Source organism: Megalops cyprinoides, chromosome 18 (genome assembly GCF_013368585.1).
Source record: "Megalops cyprinoides isolate fMegCyp1 chromosome 18, fMegCyp1.pri, whole genome shotgun sequence".
NCBI lineage: Eukaryota > Metazoa > Chordata > Actinopteri > Elopiformes > Megalopidae > Megalops > Megalops cyprinoides.
Window position 1 is genome coordinate 29,857,644 of NC_050600.1, and position 19,375 is coordinate 29,877,018.

Here is a 19,375-nt window from a genome sequence, read left to right on the forward strand (position 1 = left end):
TTTCCTAATTGAGATGAAGTTCCACAGTGCCTTTTTTTTTACATGTGGGTACAGTGACACCTGAGTGAGCTGTAGGCATGCAGATTTTATGGCTACACTCACTCCTTGCAGTAGGCTACCAGTTACATTTGGGATCCAATAAAAAATGATAATTAGAAAATTAAAATTAGATAAAAGATAATTACCAGAATTTTGTGAATATACTGAATTTACTTACTGTGGTGTGTTTTGTTTTTTTAATGACAACTGCTTACTCATATACAATTTTACCATCCAACTGGATGCCACATTGCCGTACATAAAAAATGAGAAAGGAAACATTTTAAAACGAGCCATCCATTTAAAACATCCGATTAAGGTAGCCTACTTTCAGTGTGGAAGCCTACTTGAGTTAGTTCTGTAGATTTTCTGTGCATTTTTGGTTTAAAATATTAATTTCGTTGTAGAGTAGACTCTCCCTCTTAGGCTTTGTTAAACCGATATGTACCTGTATTACATTAGCACATACAAATATATGTAGGCTATTAATTTTTTATTTTTATGTCTAAGGAACAAATGCCGCTTTGCGCAAAAATCCATCCGTAGAATAAAGTTTTCGCTGTTTTCCCATTCGCGGGGTCTTGCCTCTTACCTAGCGATTGTCCCGGGTGTGTTGCGTTTGCATGCCGAGGACTGATATCGCTACTGCGACCGAGTAAAGGCCACCAAACCACAAATTTTGGCTTTTTCTGCCGGTCATATATCGTACTACGCAAGTCCGTTTCCAGGACGACGCCTCGGGTGCGTTATCTACATCTAAATAAAGAATGCACAGAATAAAAACTTTTTTAACCAGGGCTGGGGTTTATCGATATATTTAGTCTGGGTTCGTCATACATTCACCGTATTAAAATGCAAAGGCAGTTTTTCTGTCCGCATGCTTTCACTGTGGTGCTGGATCTAACAGTCCTCCATTCTCTTACTGAGAATTTACCATAGAATATCTGTGGGGGTACTAGATACAGTAGCACGGACTCGTTTGTTGTAGACGTAACACAAAATGAAGTGCTAGAGGAAAATTGAGACTTTGGAGGATTCTGGAGAGCATACATTTATGATATAACATTAGCATTTCAGGTTAGCATGTATTGTATATTTCTTTTCCTGTTATATACTTCCTTTTCATTGGCATAGATTTCAGGAATTCCGATCGAAAATAGTGGGAGAATGGCATCTCGTCACGTATCTCGTGGTTGCCCCCACGACACTAAACACGGAAGTACACCAAGAGTAAATAACCTGGTCATCAGTGTAGTGTTTTGTGGTTTTAGTAAATTGAATCACAGCCGCTCAAACGAACATTTAACTAAGGTTTAAATACGGCTATCTAGGTAACATATTCGTAGTTTGTTCGGTACAAAACTGGAGGGGCGTCGGAAACGTATGTGTACCCCGTGGGGTATCTAAGTTAACATCATTGGAAGTAACCATATTTACCTCGTCTGCCAAGCTATTTGCTCTGTCAGGTAAAGCGAGTTAGCTAGTGTGTGGTGCACAGTCATACCGCACGCCAAGTCTGTCGCTTACCGACGACATCGCTAGATCTAATGTATTCGAACTGTAGCAACTAGTCAAGCCTCAGGCTTGAAAACATTGTGGAGTTGGGTTGCCTGATCTGAGTTACCTCGCTAGTTAGCTAATGAACTCACCAGCGCTATGTCTGCATTACACTGCTGCTGTACGGTGTGCTAATCGGGGCGTTGCATCGTGCCTGCTGCTTAGTGGTTACCGCAGGATTACAGCTCGGCTTAGAGCTAGTAATAAGAAGCTAGCTAGCTAGTTATCTAAAAATACTCCTGACCACACGAATCGACGCCTCCCACGGACTCTGGGGATAGACGACGGATACGGTACTTAGGAAGAAACAGTTAAAAACCGGGACTTAAAAAGAAGAAAAAAGATCCCATAAATTTGACTTGGTGATTTACAGACAAGATACCCTTTCGGTGGTGGCCGGTGTCCGAGTTTACAAATGGAGGACTCATCGTAAAACGTGTCTTCCCACCCTATGCTGTGTGCTAAAGGCTAAGGTAAGGTAACGCTAAGCAATCTTACCTTTTGGAATACTGCCCATAACTAATGAAATGATACTTCGCTCCACCCTGACCACTGACAAACATTAAGCATCGCCAATCATGACTGTGTGGGTAAGTATCTGCTAAATAAGCTTGCAAAATCCAGTGGTATAGATGAAAGTCGTAGGTCCAGATTCACGTCTGTTTGCGAGGACAGCGTGTAGTCACTTTTCCAGTTCCCTGTTAATATGATAACCGTTACGTTTGGTAATAGTGGTTGCCACATCCTGTTGCTATGCAATTAAATCTTCCCGTAGCAAAGCGCTCCAGGACATTTGACATTTGGGAAGTATATAACGCAATATTCAGTGACTGCGAAAATGTACATTCATACCCAAGACTTTTGATACAATTCTATTTCATCAAGATTTTCTGTGCATGTTTATGAAATGTGGTCAAGTGCTTACTAGTGTGGGAACGGGGAGGTGTGTAATGCAGAAGTAATGTGGATTTAAATTTACCATACTGATATAAACCAAAGGATCTTGCTAAAGCTTGATATGGTGGCTTAAGTATCTAAGTCAGCTACTGAGACAAACAGCTTAATTCCTACTTTACAAATCCACTTCAGACTAATCGTGAAAATCGAGTTCGACCCCAGGTACACAGCCCGGAACATTTCATTTAATAACAATTAGCCATTTTTCATAGCATCCGTAAACCTTTGTTTGGTGTATACCTTAAAATCCTGTCTTGTCATGCCCTAGAAGTAGTTGCTTACCTGTATTTGAAGCATTCACACGGAGCTGCATCTCCATGTTTCACTCCATCATGTTCATTGCCCCCCGAATAGATGAATAGGATTTCACGTTAAATGTATTTTTTGTGTTACTGTACTCATCTTCATATTGCTCGTCGTTTTCAAGATGTTAGTTTCAAACACTGTAAGGATAATGATACTTTCTTCTGCTGGGCTGGCGCTGTAGCTGCCATTCGTTCTTTTAGTATTACACGTTTCCAGAGTTTAGGGAAGGTTTGTAATCTCACACGGTTCCGATGTCTTTGACCTAAAAAGGTCATCCCAGTCTTTGAGCCGGTGAATGGTGTTTTGTTGCATATGTTGTATGAGTACAGTGGTGATTGTGGTGAGAGCCCTAAGGGGGCATAAACAGGAAACAGCTTAAGAAAGTAAATAAACACTTTTGCAGTGATTGATATGGTTTGTGTCATAAGAAATGTCTGGGATCTGCTAGTGGCTATGTGTAAAAATAATCCAGAGAAGTTTACAAAGAAAGATGACTAAGTGCATGTAATTATATGTAGATTGTGGTGAATTGTATAGACAGTCAGTCCTCTCCATGCCAGCCTGAATTTATGACATTTACAAAGATGCCACAATGAATGCACTCAAACCTTTGACCATTTTTCATTTAAAGATGTTAAAATGAAGTTTGAGATGGTTGGTGACTAATGCAGAAGGAAAATTTGTTTCTGAAGCATGTACACAGTAGGCTTGAGTGTGGCAGTGTGAACAGGTGGAGTTAACATGCATGTAGTTCCACACTCAAGAGATGCAGCGTATGGTTATTTTAGAATTTTCCATGGGGCCATGCCTCCTGACTGAGTGTGGCCTGGGTTCTTGCAGTTCTCTCTGTGACACGGCTCTCCCTGTCCTCTGTGCTCCCTGTCCTCTGTGCCATCCTGCTGGGTATACAGAGTGTGGAAGAGGGTACACATCTGCATTGGATATGATTGGATCTTCATGAAGGATGATCCCATCATGTTAACACATGCTCTTATCATGTGAGAGCGAGGGAGAGACAGCAACAGCGACAGTGCTAAACTATCTCCATCTGCTCTAAATATCGGCAGGCCATTACTTCTCTCATGTCACACCTATCACAGAGGAATCATGGCTTGCATTTCTGAACACTCATGAGTCATTTTTAGGGATGTTCTCAGAAAAATATCAGTAGTTTACCCTAGTTACAGTGTAGTGTAGTAAGTAACCGTGTGGAGCAGTGGTGATGATCAGGGCGTGTAAACCAGAGATTGCAGGTTCAAGTCCCTGGTGGGTTGCTGTTGTTGCACCTTCAGTCAAGGTGTTTAACCCCAGCTACCTCAGTAAATATCCAGTTGTATGAATGGGTAATGTTGTGTATAAGTTGTAAGCTATGTACGACCCTGTGTATAAGAGCATGTGCTAAGCCACTGTAATGTTGTGTAGTTGGAGTGTGCATTTAATTCTAGAAAGGTTGAAAATGAATTCTAGGTAAAGTGTTCTACTGGCCCAACAATGTCAAGTGCACATCAAGCCAACAGGCTGTCTCAGGTAGATTTGTAAACCCCTGGTGCATCCAGCCAAGTGTGTTCCCTGGTGTGTGAAGTCACTGCAGCCTGGGCATGTTTCACAGCAGGGGCTCTCTTTTCGCTCAGCCGGCTGCTATGCAGAGCGTGGAGTGAGCAGGGGTCCATCTCAGGACCACTGCTGACAGAGGCTCAGATGGCGCAGAGCTCCAGCGGGGCTATCCCCACTCTCAGCACCCCAGGGGGCCAGAATGGCCCGGATGCAGTGGGAGGCCCCCACCAGCCAGAAGGTAAGCAGCCATTGCCACAATATTGGAGCTCATGGATCCTGCAGTTCCTGGCTCCCTGTGAGCTGGTTCAAGGGAGGTGGTGGTGTCCCGACTCAGAGATGTGGTTAGGTTAGCAGGGGGCAGGGCTGGGCTCAGAGGTAGGGCTTTGATCTTACACATTTTGGCAGTCTACTTTACCTCATTCGCCATTCTAAATGCCCTGCTTTGTCACTATGCTACAGAGCGTGCAAGATATAAAAGGAGCTCAGCTCAGCCAGTAACGACAGCAAGAACAACAAGAAAAATGATGAAGTGTAATTATAATCATTATTAGTTTTATTATACAGCATATGGAGGAGCTATGTAGGATTCCAGGTTAAAGGTAGTACTGTGTATGGCAAAATATGACTTAGTTGTATTTTATATACATGCATACTTATAAATAAAAAACAAGTAATAAATCTAAAGTATTCAGAATTCAGCTCCATCTACCATGCTACTGTACTCATGTTGACCCCCTACCTCCCTATTTGTCTCTGTAGTCAAAGCTGAGGCATGGCCAAGGGATGACATCAGTGAGCCACATCTGTCTGAGGATGAAGAGGTGAGTGTCCTGTCCCCACCCCAAAGCGAAGTTTTGCTTGGTGAGAGGACACAGAGGTGTATAAAGCCACAGCACATGAAGCAAAGGAACACTGCCTAACACTGCTCTGCCTGGAGGTATCCCACTCATGCCACATGGCTGACTGCAGCACTGCATGAGAAATTCTGTATTTGCCTTCAAAAGCTTACATGAATTACAGCCACAATGTAAGAGATAATGAAAGTGATTGATTCTTGGAGGAAAATGGCAGAATTTCCCCCAGAAAATCCCTGCATCTCTGTGTGTAGTTCGACATCCTTTGCATAGAAACATGTTTTGCCCTCCATAGGATTATTTATTATCATTATTTTTTTTTTCTTATAGAAAAGAGCGAGTCTGTTGCCGGAAGCCCTGTGTGAAGATGTTCTCTCTAAGGGCAGATCTGATGGTAAGACTCCTTCGCTCTTCACTCTTCCTGGTATAGGGCTTCGTACAGTACGTCACAGCATTTACTGTTCTCAAATAGGGTAAGATGGATACTCTGTCTGTATATTGTATATTGAGATCATGCATCTGGGACTGAGGCTGCTTTGGCTTGTGGCTTCTGGATTGAGAGCTTATTTTGTAACCCTGTTGTATCATCTATGTTTTTTAGTGGAAATGTATAGAACTGACATTTCATCATGTTATAGGTACAATAAGGCAAAGATTGTGCATGTCCTTACTCCTTACACACTTGCTGTGTGTTGTATGCGTTGTTTTGTTGTGTATGGGCTGTAGTATTTCCTTATTTATTCACATGCATTGAGGATTATGTGCATGTGCTGATGGTGGTCTTCCTGTCCCACCCCCTGGCCCAGTTGCTTTTATACAGAGTTCCTTCTCCAGGTCTCTGCAGAAGGCCGAATCCCTCCTGAGGACCAGGCTGAACCCTGGCCTGCGCTGGCTGCTCAAGCAGAAGTCTGACGACAGTGGCGAGGACCCCGAGAGCGAGGGCAGCTTTGTGGCCTGTCAGAACCTCACCTCACGCTCCTCACGCCGGCTGCAGCGGTTGGAACAATGCATGCTAGGTCTGAGCCAGCACAGTCAGGTCCTGCGGGAGCCGGGTGCTGCAGTGCCGCGAGCATGCATTGGGGCCCCATGCTCAGACAGCGAGTTCCGCCACCACCCTGCGGCCGCCACCTTCGGCCATGGCTACGGGCAGCTACGGGCACTGCTGGAGGACCGCGCCCAGCTCCTCTTCCTCCACGAGATTGCCCGCCGACACCGGGCAGCCACCGCATTCGTGGCCACCCTGAGTGGCCTGATGGAGCGAGAGCAGCCCCCCTTGGCGTGGGGGTATGGGATCGGGGCTCTGTGCGAGGAGCTGAGGTTGCATGCAGGTGCCTGGGACTGCCTCTGCACCAAGGCCAAGGCCGATCCCTGGCTGAGGGCCTCAGCGTTCTGGAGCTCTCGGACTGCAGCGGCGGCGCGGCACAGCCTGATGCTGCTGGGACTGCAGGCCCTGGCACTGACTGAGTGCTATGTGAGGCTGACTCTGTCCGCCCTGGCCCTCGCCCCCCCACCAGGGCCCTCTGCCGACATCCTGGAGGACGCACTCATCGGAGTGGAGACCTTCAACCACATTGCGGGTGAGGAGGGCGCCCATGTGAGACACAGGGCAAGGGGCGGGATGAGGGGCGGGCCCACGCCCTTTCCCATGGGCCGGCTGCTGCAGGTACTGGCGGAGTGCAGGGGCTGGGTGGCGGCGGAGGCTGTCCACTGCTGGGCTGCTGATTGTGCTGGCTTCCCCCCTGGTGACCCCCAGAGGCAGAGGTGGGAACAGGTCAGATGGCCCCCCAACCCGCCCCAAACCCCACCTGGGGGTGCCTGCCCACTGGCTGCCCTCATCAGGCAGGACGCTGAGTTCACAGAACACCTCTTCCAGGCCCTGCTGGCCACTGACCTGGTGGCGCAGCATGTCCCTAGCCAGCCAAAGCCGGTGTGCCTGCACACTGCCAACGCCTCCCCTGGCGACCCCCGTGACCTCCAGGAGGGGCTGGAGGCCAAGCGATGCAAGTCAGTTCAGTGGCGGGATGCGAGGAAGTCTGACACCTGTGTGGCGCTGGCCATCCGCTACAGACGCATGCTGTGGAGCAAATTCAATAGAGCCCTCCTCGCCCTCCTCTACAGCCCCCCGCAAAACTGCATTCTGGGAAGTCTCAACCAATGTAAGGACCATATGGTTCTTATGGTGGTCATACAGCTCCACAGTGTCTGCAGAATAGGTAGGCATGCCCATCGTCACCCTGTCACACACACATGGTCCGATATTTAACAGGATGGAGACTTTGTTTAGTGGCTGCCAGGGAAAGAAATTGATGTAATGATAACACCAGAAAGTGCTCCATTTGGCCTGACGCTAAGCGGTTTATGTGTATCTGTCCCAGAGCTGCTCCCAGCTGAAAGCAAAGGCGTGTTGAATGATCTCTGCACACAGATGGTTGCCAAAGCAGCTTTCAGTCGCTGGGATGAAGGTAAGCCACTGTCTGCATGAAAAGGGGGGGGGGGGTTCTGCCACTAGAGGGCACCAGAGAACACTTGAACACATCTGGGTTTAATTCAGTATTGAAATGGGTACCCACTGATATTGACAACACTAGGAGGCTGATCTCACTTTTAAAACAAGCCTTTTCACTCAGTATTTCTTATAAAGTTTGAATTCAGTCTCATTGCTTTATTCACAGTAACAAACTGAATGCTGGTTTGCTTGTTACTTGTCATGGTATTGAATGTGTTTCTTTATTGTCTAGTGGGAATGTGTGCCTCTCCTGATAATTTGTGTGTCTGTCTCCTGGTTTAACCTGTGTATTCTGGTTTGTGTGTGTATGTCTGTCTGTGTATCTGTGTGTATTCTGCATTATCAATGTGTGCATGTGTGTGTGCTGCCAGTGATGAGTGTATCCTGGTTTATTAATGTGTGTGTGTGCGCTGCCAGTGATAAGTGTATCCTGGTTTATTAATATGTATGTGTGTGTGTGTGCTGCCAGTGATGTGTGCTTCCTTGGGAACGGGACTGAAGGATAAGTGTCTTCCTGTTCTGGAGGAGGGCAGCTCTACAGTTAGGACTGCCACCACAGAGCTCCTCCTGCAGCTCTTCCCCCCGCTGCACACTACTCTCTGCTGCCTGGAGTCCTCAGGTATGTCTCTCCCCTTGCTTGGCTGTGTGTGTGTACCAGTGCTTCGTGCCCTTCCTAGAGCCATACTCCAGCAGGCCTGTTCCAGTGTCACCTTCCTTCTTCACATCACAGATTTGTTTGGATGTCTGGTTATTGGAACCTTAGCTGTTTTATAAGTTCATATACACTACTGTGTGCAACGGTCCTTATGTGGTCTTGTTCAGCTGCTGTTGGCTAAGTACAAATCACAATTGCCATGAGCTGTCACTCAAATGTGCTCCAAAATATCCACTCTGATCCATTTGAAAAAACAAGAATGGTCCTTTGTTTGATTTCTTTTGACAACATGTTGTTAAAATTGTGCATTCAGACATGCAAGTAACATTATAAATGTCCATATGTGGTCAGATGAGCATTCTTTCATTCAATGTAATGCACCAAGGCCCAGAACCAGTGCTGTTTAATTAAGAACCAATTTGATTTATTTTAGAAAGTTCTTTAAAAATCTATTAAGTATGAAACCCGTTTTAAAATAATGTTGCTGAAGAGGATAATTGAGTTCAGGAGATAGGCAGCTGATGACCAAAGACGAAGTAGAAAAGATTTCAACATTTTTGGTACTTTGAGTTGAATTTATTTTAAGATATCAAAATGTTTTCTGGTTCTTGTAAATGTAAGTGGCTAGTGTGTCCTGCTCAGCTGCTTTGGACCTTCTGTGACCATTAAGGGGGTTCTGTGCCCCTCATTAATGTGGTGTTCTTTCACCACAGGGGGACAATCCAAACAAACTGCATAACTCCTCCCCCTGATCATACAATACTGTAAGATCAGTATGGTCAAAAGTTATCCTTCAAATACAGGTATAAGCCCAAGACCAGATTGCCTCCTTTTTTTCCTTTTTTAACTCTTATGCATCCAGATAGCGTTCATCAGAAGACACATGAAGTGAGCTTCTTGGGTTTATCTCTTCCATAATGTCTCATATTTTATCCACACTGTTTATCTGAATATACATGAAGACTGGAAGACGCATTAATGAAAGATTATAGGGTTGCTAGTTTCATTGTAGTACCTCATCCTTCAGTGCTGTGAGAAATGGGCCGAAATATGGCACTTGTCTCTGCCCCTCCAGACACTACAGGTCCACCAGCACCATGCACAGGGGTCGTTTGGGGTGCCTGAAATTACCTTATGGTCCTTTACCCAAAATAAGCGTCTGAGCAGTGGACCCTGTCCCAGGATCAACACCCACTGCGGATTAGATGCACCTGGAGTGCTGGTCACCCTCTCTGAAAACTGAGCCTTGTGGAACGGGGGTGTGGAGCCCAAGAGTTTGGCTTTTTGGTGATGTTTGGCAGTGTTGTGAACACCATTTCCTGTAAATATACCGCTCCTTTTCGGTGTTTCCTAACAGCTGTTAGTGACACATGAGGCGAGAGCGCCCCCTGTTGTTGTTGCAGCTGCTCACTCTGTCCCATGGGGCTATGTGCCAGGTGCCTCTCTCAGCTGCATAAAAGTACTGCTTCCAGTAAGACAGACATGAGCCTCTCTGTCTGGAGGAATCTTAAGGTGAGGTTTCCTGGAGGAAGAACAGCCTGTCTGGGTTACACATAGTTATGCAGTTATACAGTAACACACTGTAATACGCCATAACACACTATTACACAGTTACACACTATGTAACACATAGTTACAGAGTGTTACAGTATGTTATTATGTGAAACTGTGTTATGGTGCGTTACAGGGCTCTAAGATATGATTTAAACCTCTTTAAAGCCGCAGGGGGGAATCCAGGTGAAGGGACTTACTGCGACCCCCTGCAGGGACCCACACCCCTGCCTCCCACACCCTCGGGTCACAGGATTCGTTCAGTTTGTTCAGTTGGGGACAGTGGAGGATTTCCTGTCCGCACTCAGCAGTGCCCGTAATCCCACGCTTGTTTACTTCGGCAGATTACACCATGGCCTTTCACATGACCTGCCAGTGACCGTCCCACTTCCTGCAGGTGAGCTCTTTCCCCCTAAATCCCCAGGAGGGAGGGAACACAGAGGGCACAATGCTGAGTTTGTGTACAGCCCCTGCTGTGCTGGGTCCGCACTGGAAAAACCCCACACCTGATCCTACTGGTGTCATCCAATTACACCTCTGATTGAGCTCAACTCTCCTTTTAAGATGATTGTCGAAAGGCCCTTTGAAAATAAAACCCTGGAGAAGTACTCATTTTGACATACTAAGCGTACACCAATGGGTGTAATGAGATGTCGTTATAAAAGCTAGGATGCGCAACCAAATTCTATCTTCAAATCTGTGTTTTTCAGAGAACTAATTTACTGTTCCTTTAAGAAGTGGTAACTAATGAATACCATATTGTTTGTAATAAATTAATACCTTGCAGGTTCTTTACACCTATTTTTCATTCTGAGTATTTGCCTGGCCCCGGATCTGTCCATGTAATGTGACCCCTGAGGTGTACCTTTCTCTTTCGCTCGCCTTCTCTCTTTCTCTGTCTCTCTATCTTGGCCCCACGCACTTGGAGCAAAGTCATGCCCCCTGTTGTTGTCGCCCCCCCCCCCCCCCCAAGGCCAGGCCGAGGGCCAGCTGTGGCTATGGTTGGCAGTTAGCCCCCTGCTGGGCTGTGAGAGAGCGATAAGGCCCCAGTTTAGCAGCTCATCAAGCTGCACGGCTGGCCCACGTAGGGTACGCCTCGCAGTGGCCCCCCACCTTTGTCTTTCCTGGGGACACCAGCTTGGATACTGGGTTGCTTCGAAGGGCTTTTTAAGCCTTTCAGCGGGTGAGCGCAGCAGATGTGCATGGGGGCGCGCCGCTTTCATTGTTTGAATGTGAAACGCAGGGACTTTGACTCTCTCACCCTAATGCTAAAGGATACATAAAATTCCAATCTCTGCTTTAGTTTAGCTGCTAACTGTGCCCGGTTCTCAAACAAGTCTCTCTGAGTCAGGGAGAGTGTCTCTCCCTGCTTGGCCGCATGAAGCAGGGGAGCACAAGTTTAACAATGTGTTCTTTCTGGCACCAGCAGGCACTGCACCATTGGACCAAAGGATGGCACACTCCCTGCATCTGGGCCTGTTCAGCCGCGCTGTGGCCTCCGTCCACTCCTCCACCCTCTGGGTCATGGGCAAAGCCTACCAGTTCCTCTCTGCCTGGGCCCTGGGGAAGTTCCTGCTTGTTACCCTAGGAGACCTGAAGGTAAGGTGGTCGTGCCCGAGCAGGTTGGATTTGGATGCTCAGCTCTTCCTGAAACTTGGATGGAGAGAGAGATGGCCCCCTTTGTTGTACCTCGCGGGAGGGGGTTAGCATGAGATATGTGTTTCCACTGGTGATCCTGTAGACAGCCCACAGGTGAAGGTGTCTCACCCTAGCTGAGGCAGGTGATGCCACGCTAACATGTCATATACAGGCTCACTGTCCTGTTCTATCAGAGGAGGTCCCCCACCCCACAGGCGCCTACGCAGCTCTTGGAATAAGCACACCATCCTGTCCTGTTCGGGGATGCGAGAGGGTAAAATCAAGGGAACCTGTTTGGTTGAACGGGCTGGATGCAGCAGGACTAAATTAACCTTGTACAAGTCACTGACTCGGTGCGTCAAAACAACCATCTTTCCTAAGTTTCATTTTCAAGTACTGCTTGACTTTTGCTTGATATTCTTTTTCCCAGAAAATAATTTTGAAGTTCCAGTGCGAAAAAGGGACTCTCCCAAATGCAGGGCATCTGCAGTCCACTCTGAAGCAGGAGAAAGCACTCCTGTGCATCTGACAATGATGCTATGGAGATTTGCTTACGCAGAGCCTCTGACTGTTTAACTGGCAGTGCAGGGGGAAAGCCCCTAGCTCATTTGTACAATGGACAGGATGTTCCTGGAGAATCAATAGGTTCATTATCATTATCCAGTTAAGCAAATGGGTCCAGCGCTAAAGATATTTTACTAATGACCCATGGCAGACCTCGGTCACATCGCCTGCTTTTCTGTTTGCTGTGGTGTCACCAGAGGTTTCACCCCCCCCCCCCCCCCCCAATCATAGAAAATAAGTGTGTTAAAAACAATGCTCTGTTAATGGCAGTAAATACCTGAGAACACTTCAAATGTAAGTCCTCAGCACGTTTACCACCAAGGTAAGTAACTACAGACACCATGCAAATCCTGATAGTCTCTATTTTTTTTTAAGATGAAAGTCCTGTGTTGTGCGCAGCCTAAGGCTGCACCTTTCCCATATTAGTGGGTTAAACATACAGGCTGGGTACACCAGGCATGGGAGTGCTGTTCAGGTCGGATGGCACCAGCAAGCGTGAAAGATCAGACAGAGACTGCGGCTGCGTTGCTGCAGCAATTGGAAAGTGTATGCATGTCATTAAAGGCAGGGACCCCATATGGCATAAAGGTCAGTAGAGGAATTAAAGTTAATAATTAAAGCTGAACCAGCACACTGAGAGAAGCTCCCTAACTGATCTGGGTCCAGGGGGAGGCAGGGCCTGGGCATATCCTTCTCTTTTTGGTTTTAAGTAATGGAGTGTGCCAGTGGTGTAGGTATTGCACATGGATTGTGTTGTAGGTGTTTGTAATGGAGTGTATTGTTTGTGTAGGCTATGTTAATGGAGTGTGTAGGTGTTGCTAATGGAGTGTGGTGGTGGTGTAGGTGTTGCTAATGGAGTGTGTTGGTAGTGTAGCTAATGGAGCATGTTGGTGGTGAAGGTGTTGTTAATGAAGAGTGTTGATGGTGTTTCTAATTCAGTGTGTTGGGAGTGTTGCCAATGGAGTGTGTTGGGAGTGTAGGTGTTGCTAATGGGGACTGTTTGTAGTGTGGGTGGTACTAATGGAGTATGTTGGTGGTGAAGGTGTTGCTAATGGAGAGTGTTGGTGGTGTTTCTAATGGAGTGTGTTGGGGGTGTTACTACTAGAGTGTGATGGTAGTGTAGGTGTTGCTAATGGGGACTGTTTGTAGTGTAGGTGGTGCTAATCGGGTGTGTTGGTTGTGTAGGTGTTTCTAATGGAGTGTATTGGTAGTGTAGGTTTTGTTATTGGAGCGTGTTGGTAGTGTAAGTGTTGCTAATGCAGTGTGTTCATGGTGTAGGTAATGCTAATGTCTGAATTGTAGGTACTAAAGGCAGAAGTGGAGAGGCTGGGGCCACAGGTAGAGACACTGGGGGTAAACAGGGATGCAACACATTCCCAAATCGAGCAGCAGGCCGCTCAGCTTACCCGTGGAGTCGCAGACCTACAGGTGAGATGCCCGCCCATGCCCGGACACACAAGCTCAGGCACTTAATGGTCTACCTGCACACGCAATTGAGAGAGCACAGTGTTACCATGTCTCCTCCCATTGAGAGAGTCCAGCTTCATCAGGTCTTATTACTAAGCATTTGCTATTAAAATACTAGGCTGATGTACATCCTTTGCAGTTTTACTCATCATACTCTGATACAGTGGGGATTTCTTACCCACAAGGCCAATCTTATTCCCATAGGCAGCTTTAATGTGGAGTGTTTGGCTGTGTGAGTAACATTTGGTCTAACTGGTGAAGTTAGACCACCACATCTCTGCACCGATGCCTGGCTGAGCTGTGAGAACCTGTGTGCCTGTGCTGTTACAGGGATTCTCAGAGCTGGTCCTCAGGATCTTCTCCAAAGACTGTAAGAGGATGGCTGTGGAGATCTTTGAACAGACCATGCCCTCAGGGAAGCACTGGAGAGTGACCTGCAAAACAGGTAGACCACACTGGCAAGTGTAAACCATGGAGCCAGCACTGTAGAGTGTAAAACTAAAATAGGGTGGCAGCGTTTCAGAGCAATAAGCATCTAGACAGTACTGGAGGGTGTGAAAAAAGGCTGGTCACACTGGAGGGTGAAAAATTAGTGTCGTGCATTTGCACATGGTTTGTGTGTCAAAGATGGAGCTGGTAGCACTCAGAACCTCAGCCTGGTTCATGCTCCCATTGTACCTCGTTGACTGCTGTCTGCTCAGGTGTTTGCTTTGAGGCTTCCTAATAAACTAGCCACTCCTTTTTCCTGCTCACCACTGACCCCGCTCATGCACCCTCTGTGGGTGTTTTTGGGATGGAGGGTCTTACTAATGGTTGCTGCTCAGAGTCACAGAGGCTGTGTTAGTCACAGACACTGTGCATGATATTAAACTTTGGCTGTGGGAGTCACAGACGCTGCATATGACATTTGACTCTGGCTCAAATCCAGCACTCAGTGGAACAGCAGGAGAGCTTTGCGCGACAGTTGGTGTGGTTACATAGTTCCTCCTCTGTGTCACCTGTTATCTGGTGGAACTGCCTGATAAGCACCACTTGCAAATTTATTTCCGAGGGAACATGTCCTGTTTGGCCACAACACAAAGTTTCACCACATTGCCTCTGCCAGGTGTTTTTCTGTGTCTGTGTGTCTGTGTGTGTGTGTGCGTGTGCGGGAACATATGCGCTTACCCTCACCATGTTGGCATCTGTACGGGCAGAATTACCCAGCAGCCCCAGTGACTACGCGACCTCTGCAGCGCAGACCGTGATTGGCCAGGTGCTGGAGGGGGTGCAGTCCTTCCCAGATGAGGCGCAGATCTCCGTGCTGACCGAGGCCATGACCGCCTTCATGGAGGCTTGGATGGAACACATCCTTAAAAAGAAGATCAAGTTCAGGTGTGTCTATACACTGGCCCTCTCTCTGTTCTGGATTGGGATTGTGTTTGCAGATACTTTGGCATTGTTGCTTACAACAGATCCAAGATCAGCCAGCCCACCCCTAGTCCCAACCCTGACCACTTGGTGCAAAGATTTTGTTCTGATCCAAGATCAGCTGCTAACATCAGAAAGCGCCACACTGCATGCCTGCCTCTTGAGTAATGGTGGACTTCCTGTCAGACAGCCACACCTACTCCACTCTGCAGTGAGCAGATGATCTAATGGTGAAAACTCAAATGATTTGAGTTTATTCAAATATTATGTCTATTTTTGTTCAGAATCAATGGTTTGAATATCACTGTAGTTTTAATTGATCACGTTAATTTCATTTTTATTTGCAATTCAATGACATTTTTTTTCCATTCACGTAGTTTGTTGCAATTTCAGTTTTATTTAATTTTCCTTTTAACTGCAAGGTAATAACCTTGCAGTTAAGGGGCTCAGTGAGGTTTTAAATGAATAAGTAAAGGTTGTCCAAAAAATTACTAATAGTTTCATTATTGGACAGATGATTTAATTAAATTGATTAAAATAATGTAGAAGTATATCCAAGATTTAAAGAGCCTCCTCTTGCAGTTCAAAATAAGTCAGATCTGTCTGTGCTTTTTTCCCCAGCCTCCAGGGGGCACTGCAGTTAAAGCAGGATTTCGACATGATCCGGGAACTGATCCGGTCAGAGGAATACCGGCTATCAGAGGAGATCCACCAGCGGCTGTTGTCACTGCGGGTGTTCCACCAGGTGGACAGTGCCATTGTGTGTCTGCTCCAGCAGCCTGTGGCCAAGCCCTACATCCCCTCCCGCAGCTGGGAGCCATTCCGCCGCTGCTGTGAGTGCTGAGGGGAAGAGGTGGGGGTGGGGCAGAGTGAAGAAGAGGGTGGGCCAGTGTAATTCCGGGCCGGGCTGCATAGGGCTGGGGGTGGTAATGTGTAATGCAGGGGCAGGGCTGCACAGGGCTGGGGGTGGTGCAGCGTAATGCAGGGGCGGGGGTGGAGCAGTGTAATGCAGGGGCGGGGATGCATAGTGCCGGGTTAGGGCCAGGTGTCACAATGTAGTGCGGAACAGTGTATTGGTGTTAATGTGTGATTGACAACAGCTCTGCTGTTCTCCCTTCAGGTCCACACAGGGGTCCACTGGTGGACCCGGGATCTGGTAGTCTGAACAGTCTGGAGAGTATGGACATCCAGGCGGCCCGTGCCCAGGCCCTGATGGAGGCTGAGGGCTCCCTGGCACCCCGACTGACCACGTCGCCGCCAGAGTCCTACCTGGATGTCTCTCAGCAGGAGTGGCTGGCCCTGCGAATCCACAATGGCACGCGCTGGAAGCTGCCTGGGCTGCAGTGCCTCAACAAGTCAGAGCACTGATCCTGGATCAGCCTGCTTCTCCCTGTGCTGTTCCTGGATCAACCCCCTCTTTCCAATGCTAACGCTGTATCAGCCTCTTCCTCCTAGTGGTCTGTGGTTAAGCCTACTCCTCTCTTTATCACTGACCCTGGATCAGTCCTATGTACAGCAGTGCCAGTGTGCATCTAAGTACTGATGAGAACCTTCAAGTCACTTTAAAAATGCTGGTTTTGCAGAAGATTGAACAATAAGCGTAAGACATTATGTGGAATCATTCAGTTCGGACGTCGAAGTCCAATTGAGCTCAGGGCATTACCTTTGTCTGTATTGTTTAAAACCTGAGACAGTGAGCCTTAATTTCATTTACTGTAGCTGTAATCCTAGGAAGGACACCTTGAGTTTTCCTGAGAGGCAGTGAAACCTCATTTTACTATAGTTACCTAGTTAGGCAATATGCTAATGAAATTAACCTGAAACCGTTTGCGTGTGTAATTCTCTTTGATGAAAACCAAAAACTTTTTTTCTTATCAGATTGAAGGGGAGGTCATTGTCTGGAGCAGTAATGGAAACAGTGTCCCCTATATTCATAGCCCCAGTCTCTGGGGGGTAGTTGAGGTATTCAGCCTGAGCAAAGGGTGCTATGATCATTGCCATGGCAACAGAACATGAGTAATGCTTGTCATTTGATGTTTGATTGAAAGAGATTTCAGAAAAAGAGGCACAGCTGATTCTTGGTTATGGTGCGTCATGAGTAAGTCAAGCTTCAAACTGAGTGAATCTCTAAGATGGTGGAGCTAACATGTGCATCATTGACTCAGATTTAAACCAATTATAGTCTCCTGCTATGGCAAGCAGAATCTTTTGATTGGCTCATATGCAAGTCGGTGATGAGCAGCGTATGGTAGTTTCACCCATGATGGGGCTTCTCAAGCCCCAGTCTCCCATCATCGTAGTCATCATTTTATAACATGTGAAACAGTTAAACTACTTTTATTTGCAGGTATATTTACAAAAGTGTACTTTATACAGCAATAAAGAAGCTTATATGTAGGTATATTCAAACATTTAAATATTTTATAAAATCTCTTCACCTTGACTTGCATATGATCTGAAAGCTTTATATTGAGAATGTTCCGTTAGGGGTGTGATGTGAGGCATACGAAAATCACTTGTCACTGAGCCACAGGGTCAGTCACTCAATTTTATATTTGAACAGTTTTCATTTGGGTGTTGTTTTACAAGAACAAGAACCGTAACAGGATATTTCAGAATTTTTTATAAATACAAAAATTGTATTTTTTGTAACACACAGTGCTTTATGTGGTCACATCAAAGTGAAAATATATCATATAAAAATTATGTACTGTAGAAGGATGACTAAAGACCAAAACCTTTTCCTCTTCATCCTTCTGCACACCTTTCTGCTGGACAGTAAAACCTGTTGTAATAAACTTTTTTGTCGTAATAAACTTTTCTTTTTTTTACATAAGCATACAGCAGTAGTCTCTTGTGGAAGTGTTTAGTACGTATGTTCCTTAATGGTAAGGAACAGGGTTTGTAACCCAAAGGTTGCTGGGTAAAGTAAAGTTCACATGAGGCACTGCTGTTGTACCCTTGGGTGAGGTACTTAACCTGAATGGCCCCAATAAACATCAGCAGTATAAACAGATAATGTAAAAATTTGAACAGTAAGTTACTTAAGATGTCATATGTGAACCTGTATGATTCCAGCTGACAGATAGAAGATAGTATGGCAGGGAGAAATAGTCCTGGAATAGTCCCGGGAAGGTCACTGTGATTATGCACTTCTCCATAGAGCACCCAGCTGTGCAGATGGATCTTGTGTCAGGATGGCCATTTTGTGTGAAATGAATGAGGAGAGTGTCATTAATTTGGCTTAGTAAACATCTTTGTCTTGCAAAGAGTACAGCTTGTCATTCTCAAATAATTAATGACTGGCAGTGATTAGTAATTTTGGGAATGCCCTATCCCCAAGGGTGACTCAGAAGGCACAAGGCGTTTGGGATTGTTAAAGTGAGCAAAATCTGGAATTAAATTTACTTCAACACTCTGGTAACATACATTATGCCAGATTTTGTAATAAAAGTAGCATGAATATGGTTTAGAGTAAAAAATGTATATGGTTAAAACCAGGTGTGTTGAGGAAAAATAAGCTTTTGGATGAAAAAATAGAATTTACAATGGTTGGGGTACTGTGGTGGTAATATTCAGGAGGTCTGTCTGATAGGGCAAAGCACACAACTATGAGGGTTTCATATGTCATTTACTGTGGTGCTCATACCATGAACATATAGACATATATACTTTAGCTCATTTTGATTACATACGTGGACATACTTTGTGATGGGAATTTCCCACAGTTCTATATGAGTTTCAACCTCACTTAAGGACTGGAGAAACCCTAACTCCAGGAGTTGATCAGTGTATAACTTGCTCTGAGAATGTCTTCCAGTTTTGGCATGGCTAACACAAGCAAATTTTAAAAACAATAAATCAGCACCTTTCACTATCTGCAGATATGTCTCAATGGGCAGAATATGACTGCTTCCAATAATAGCAACAGGGTTCTGCATATTTATACCATGTTCCAAATTATTATGCACATGCAGTTTTTGTTTGTTTTTCCTAAACAGTCAGTATGATTAAGGATTTTTTATCCTCAACAATTATAATGTGGATGTTATTACAAGCAAAACTACTGATGATGACAACAGCTTTTTCTAATATTTTGAAAAGAACTCAAAATACATTATTATGCACAACGCAGTTTGAACACATTTAATAGGTCATAACGAATTTGAAACAGAAATCTGTTGTATTTGTTGCATGAACAGATCATTTTTCAAAAAAATAAATGCAATTTAAATAAAAAAAACATATTTACAGATCAAGTTACATATTAATATATGAGCCCTTCTTTGATATCAGTTTAACAACTCTCATCCATTG

At 45.7% G+C, this 19,375-nt stretch overlaps 1 protein-coding gene across 3 annotated transcripts; it reads left to right on the forward strand.

Moving 5' to 3' along the window:
* Positions 1–994: 994 nt before the first annotated feature.
* ccdc142 (coiled-coil domain containing 142) lies at positions 995–17,701 on the forward strand. Of its 3 annotated transcripts, none has more exons than XM_036551498.1 (13): positions 995–2,069; positions 4,491–4,651; positions 5,173–5,234; positions 5,598–5,661; positions 6,074–7,480; positions 7,643–7,729; positions 8,243–8,392; positions 11,406–11,578; positions 13,484–13,609; positions 13,979–14,093; positions 14,845–15,022; positions 15,680–15,891; positions 16,179–17,701. In XM_036551498.1, the coding sequence occupies exons 2-13, from the start codon at positions 4,558–4,560 to the stop codon at positions 16,424–16,426; spliced, it is 2,916 nt and encodes a 971-aa protein (XP_036407391.1). In that variant the 5' UTR covers positions 995–2,069; positions 4,491–4,557; the 3' UTR covers positions 16,427–17,701. The 3 variants fall into 3 exon arrangements, with proteins under 3 accessions (XP_036407391.1, XP_036407393.1, XP_036407392.1); XM_036551500.1 differs by having other exon boundaries at positions 11,409–11,578; XM_036551499.1 differs by lacking the exon at positions 995–2,069 and having other exon boundaries at positions 4,170–4,651.
* The last annotated feature ends 1,674 nt before the right edge of the window (positions 17,702–19,375 follow it).

Coding starts and splice junctions, on each gene's coding strand:
- ccdc142 (XM_036551498.1), top strand. CDS start 4,558: ATGGCGCAGAGCTCCAGCGGGGCTATCCCCACTCTCAGCACCCCAGGG. Junction 5,662..6,073: donor CTCTAAGGGCAGATCTGATG/GTAAGACTCCTT, acceptor CCCCTGGCCCAG/TTGCTTTTATACAGAGTTCC. Junction 7,481..7,642: donor CCACAGTGTCTGCAGAATAG/GTAGGCATGCCC, acceptor TATCTGTCCCAG/AGCTGCTCCCAGCTGAAAGC.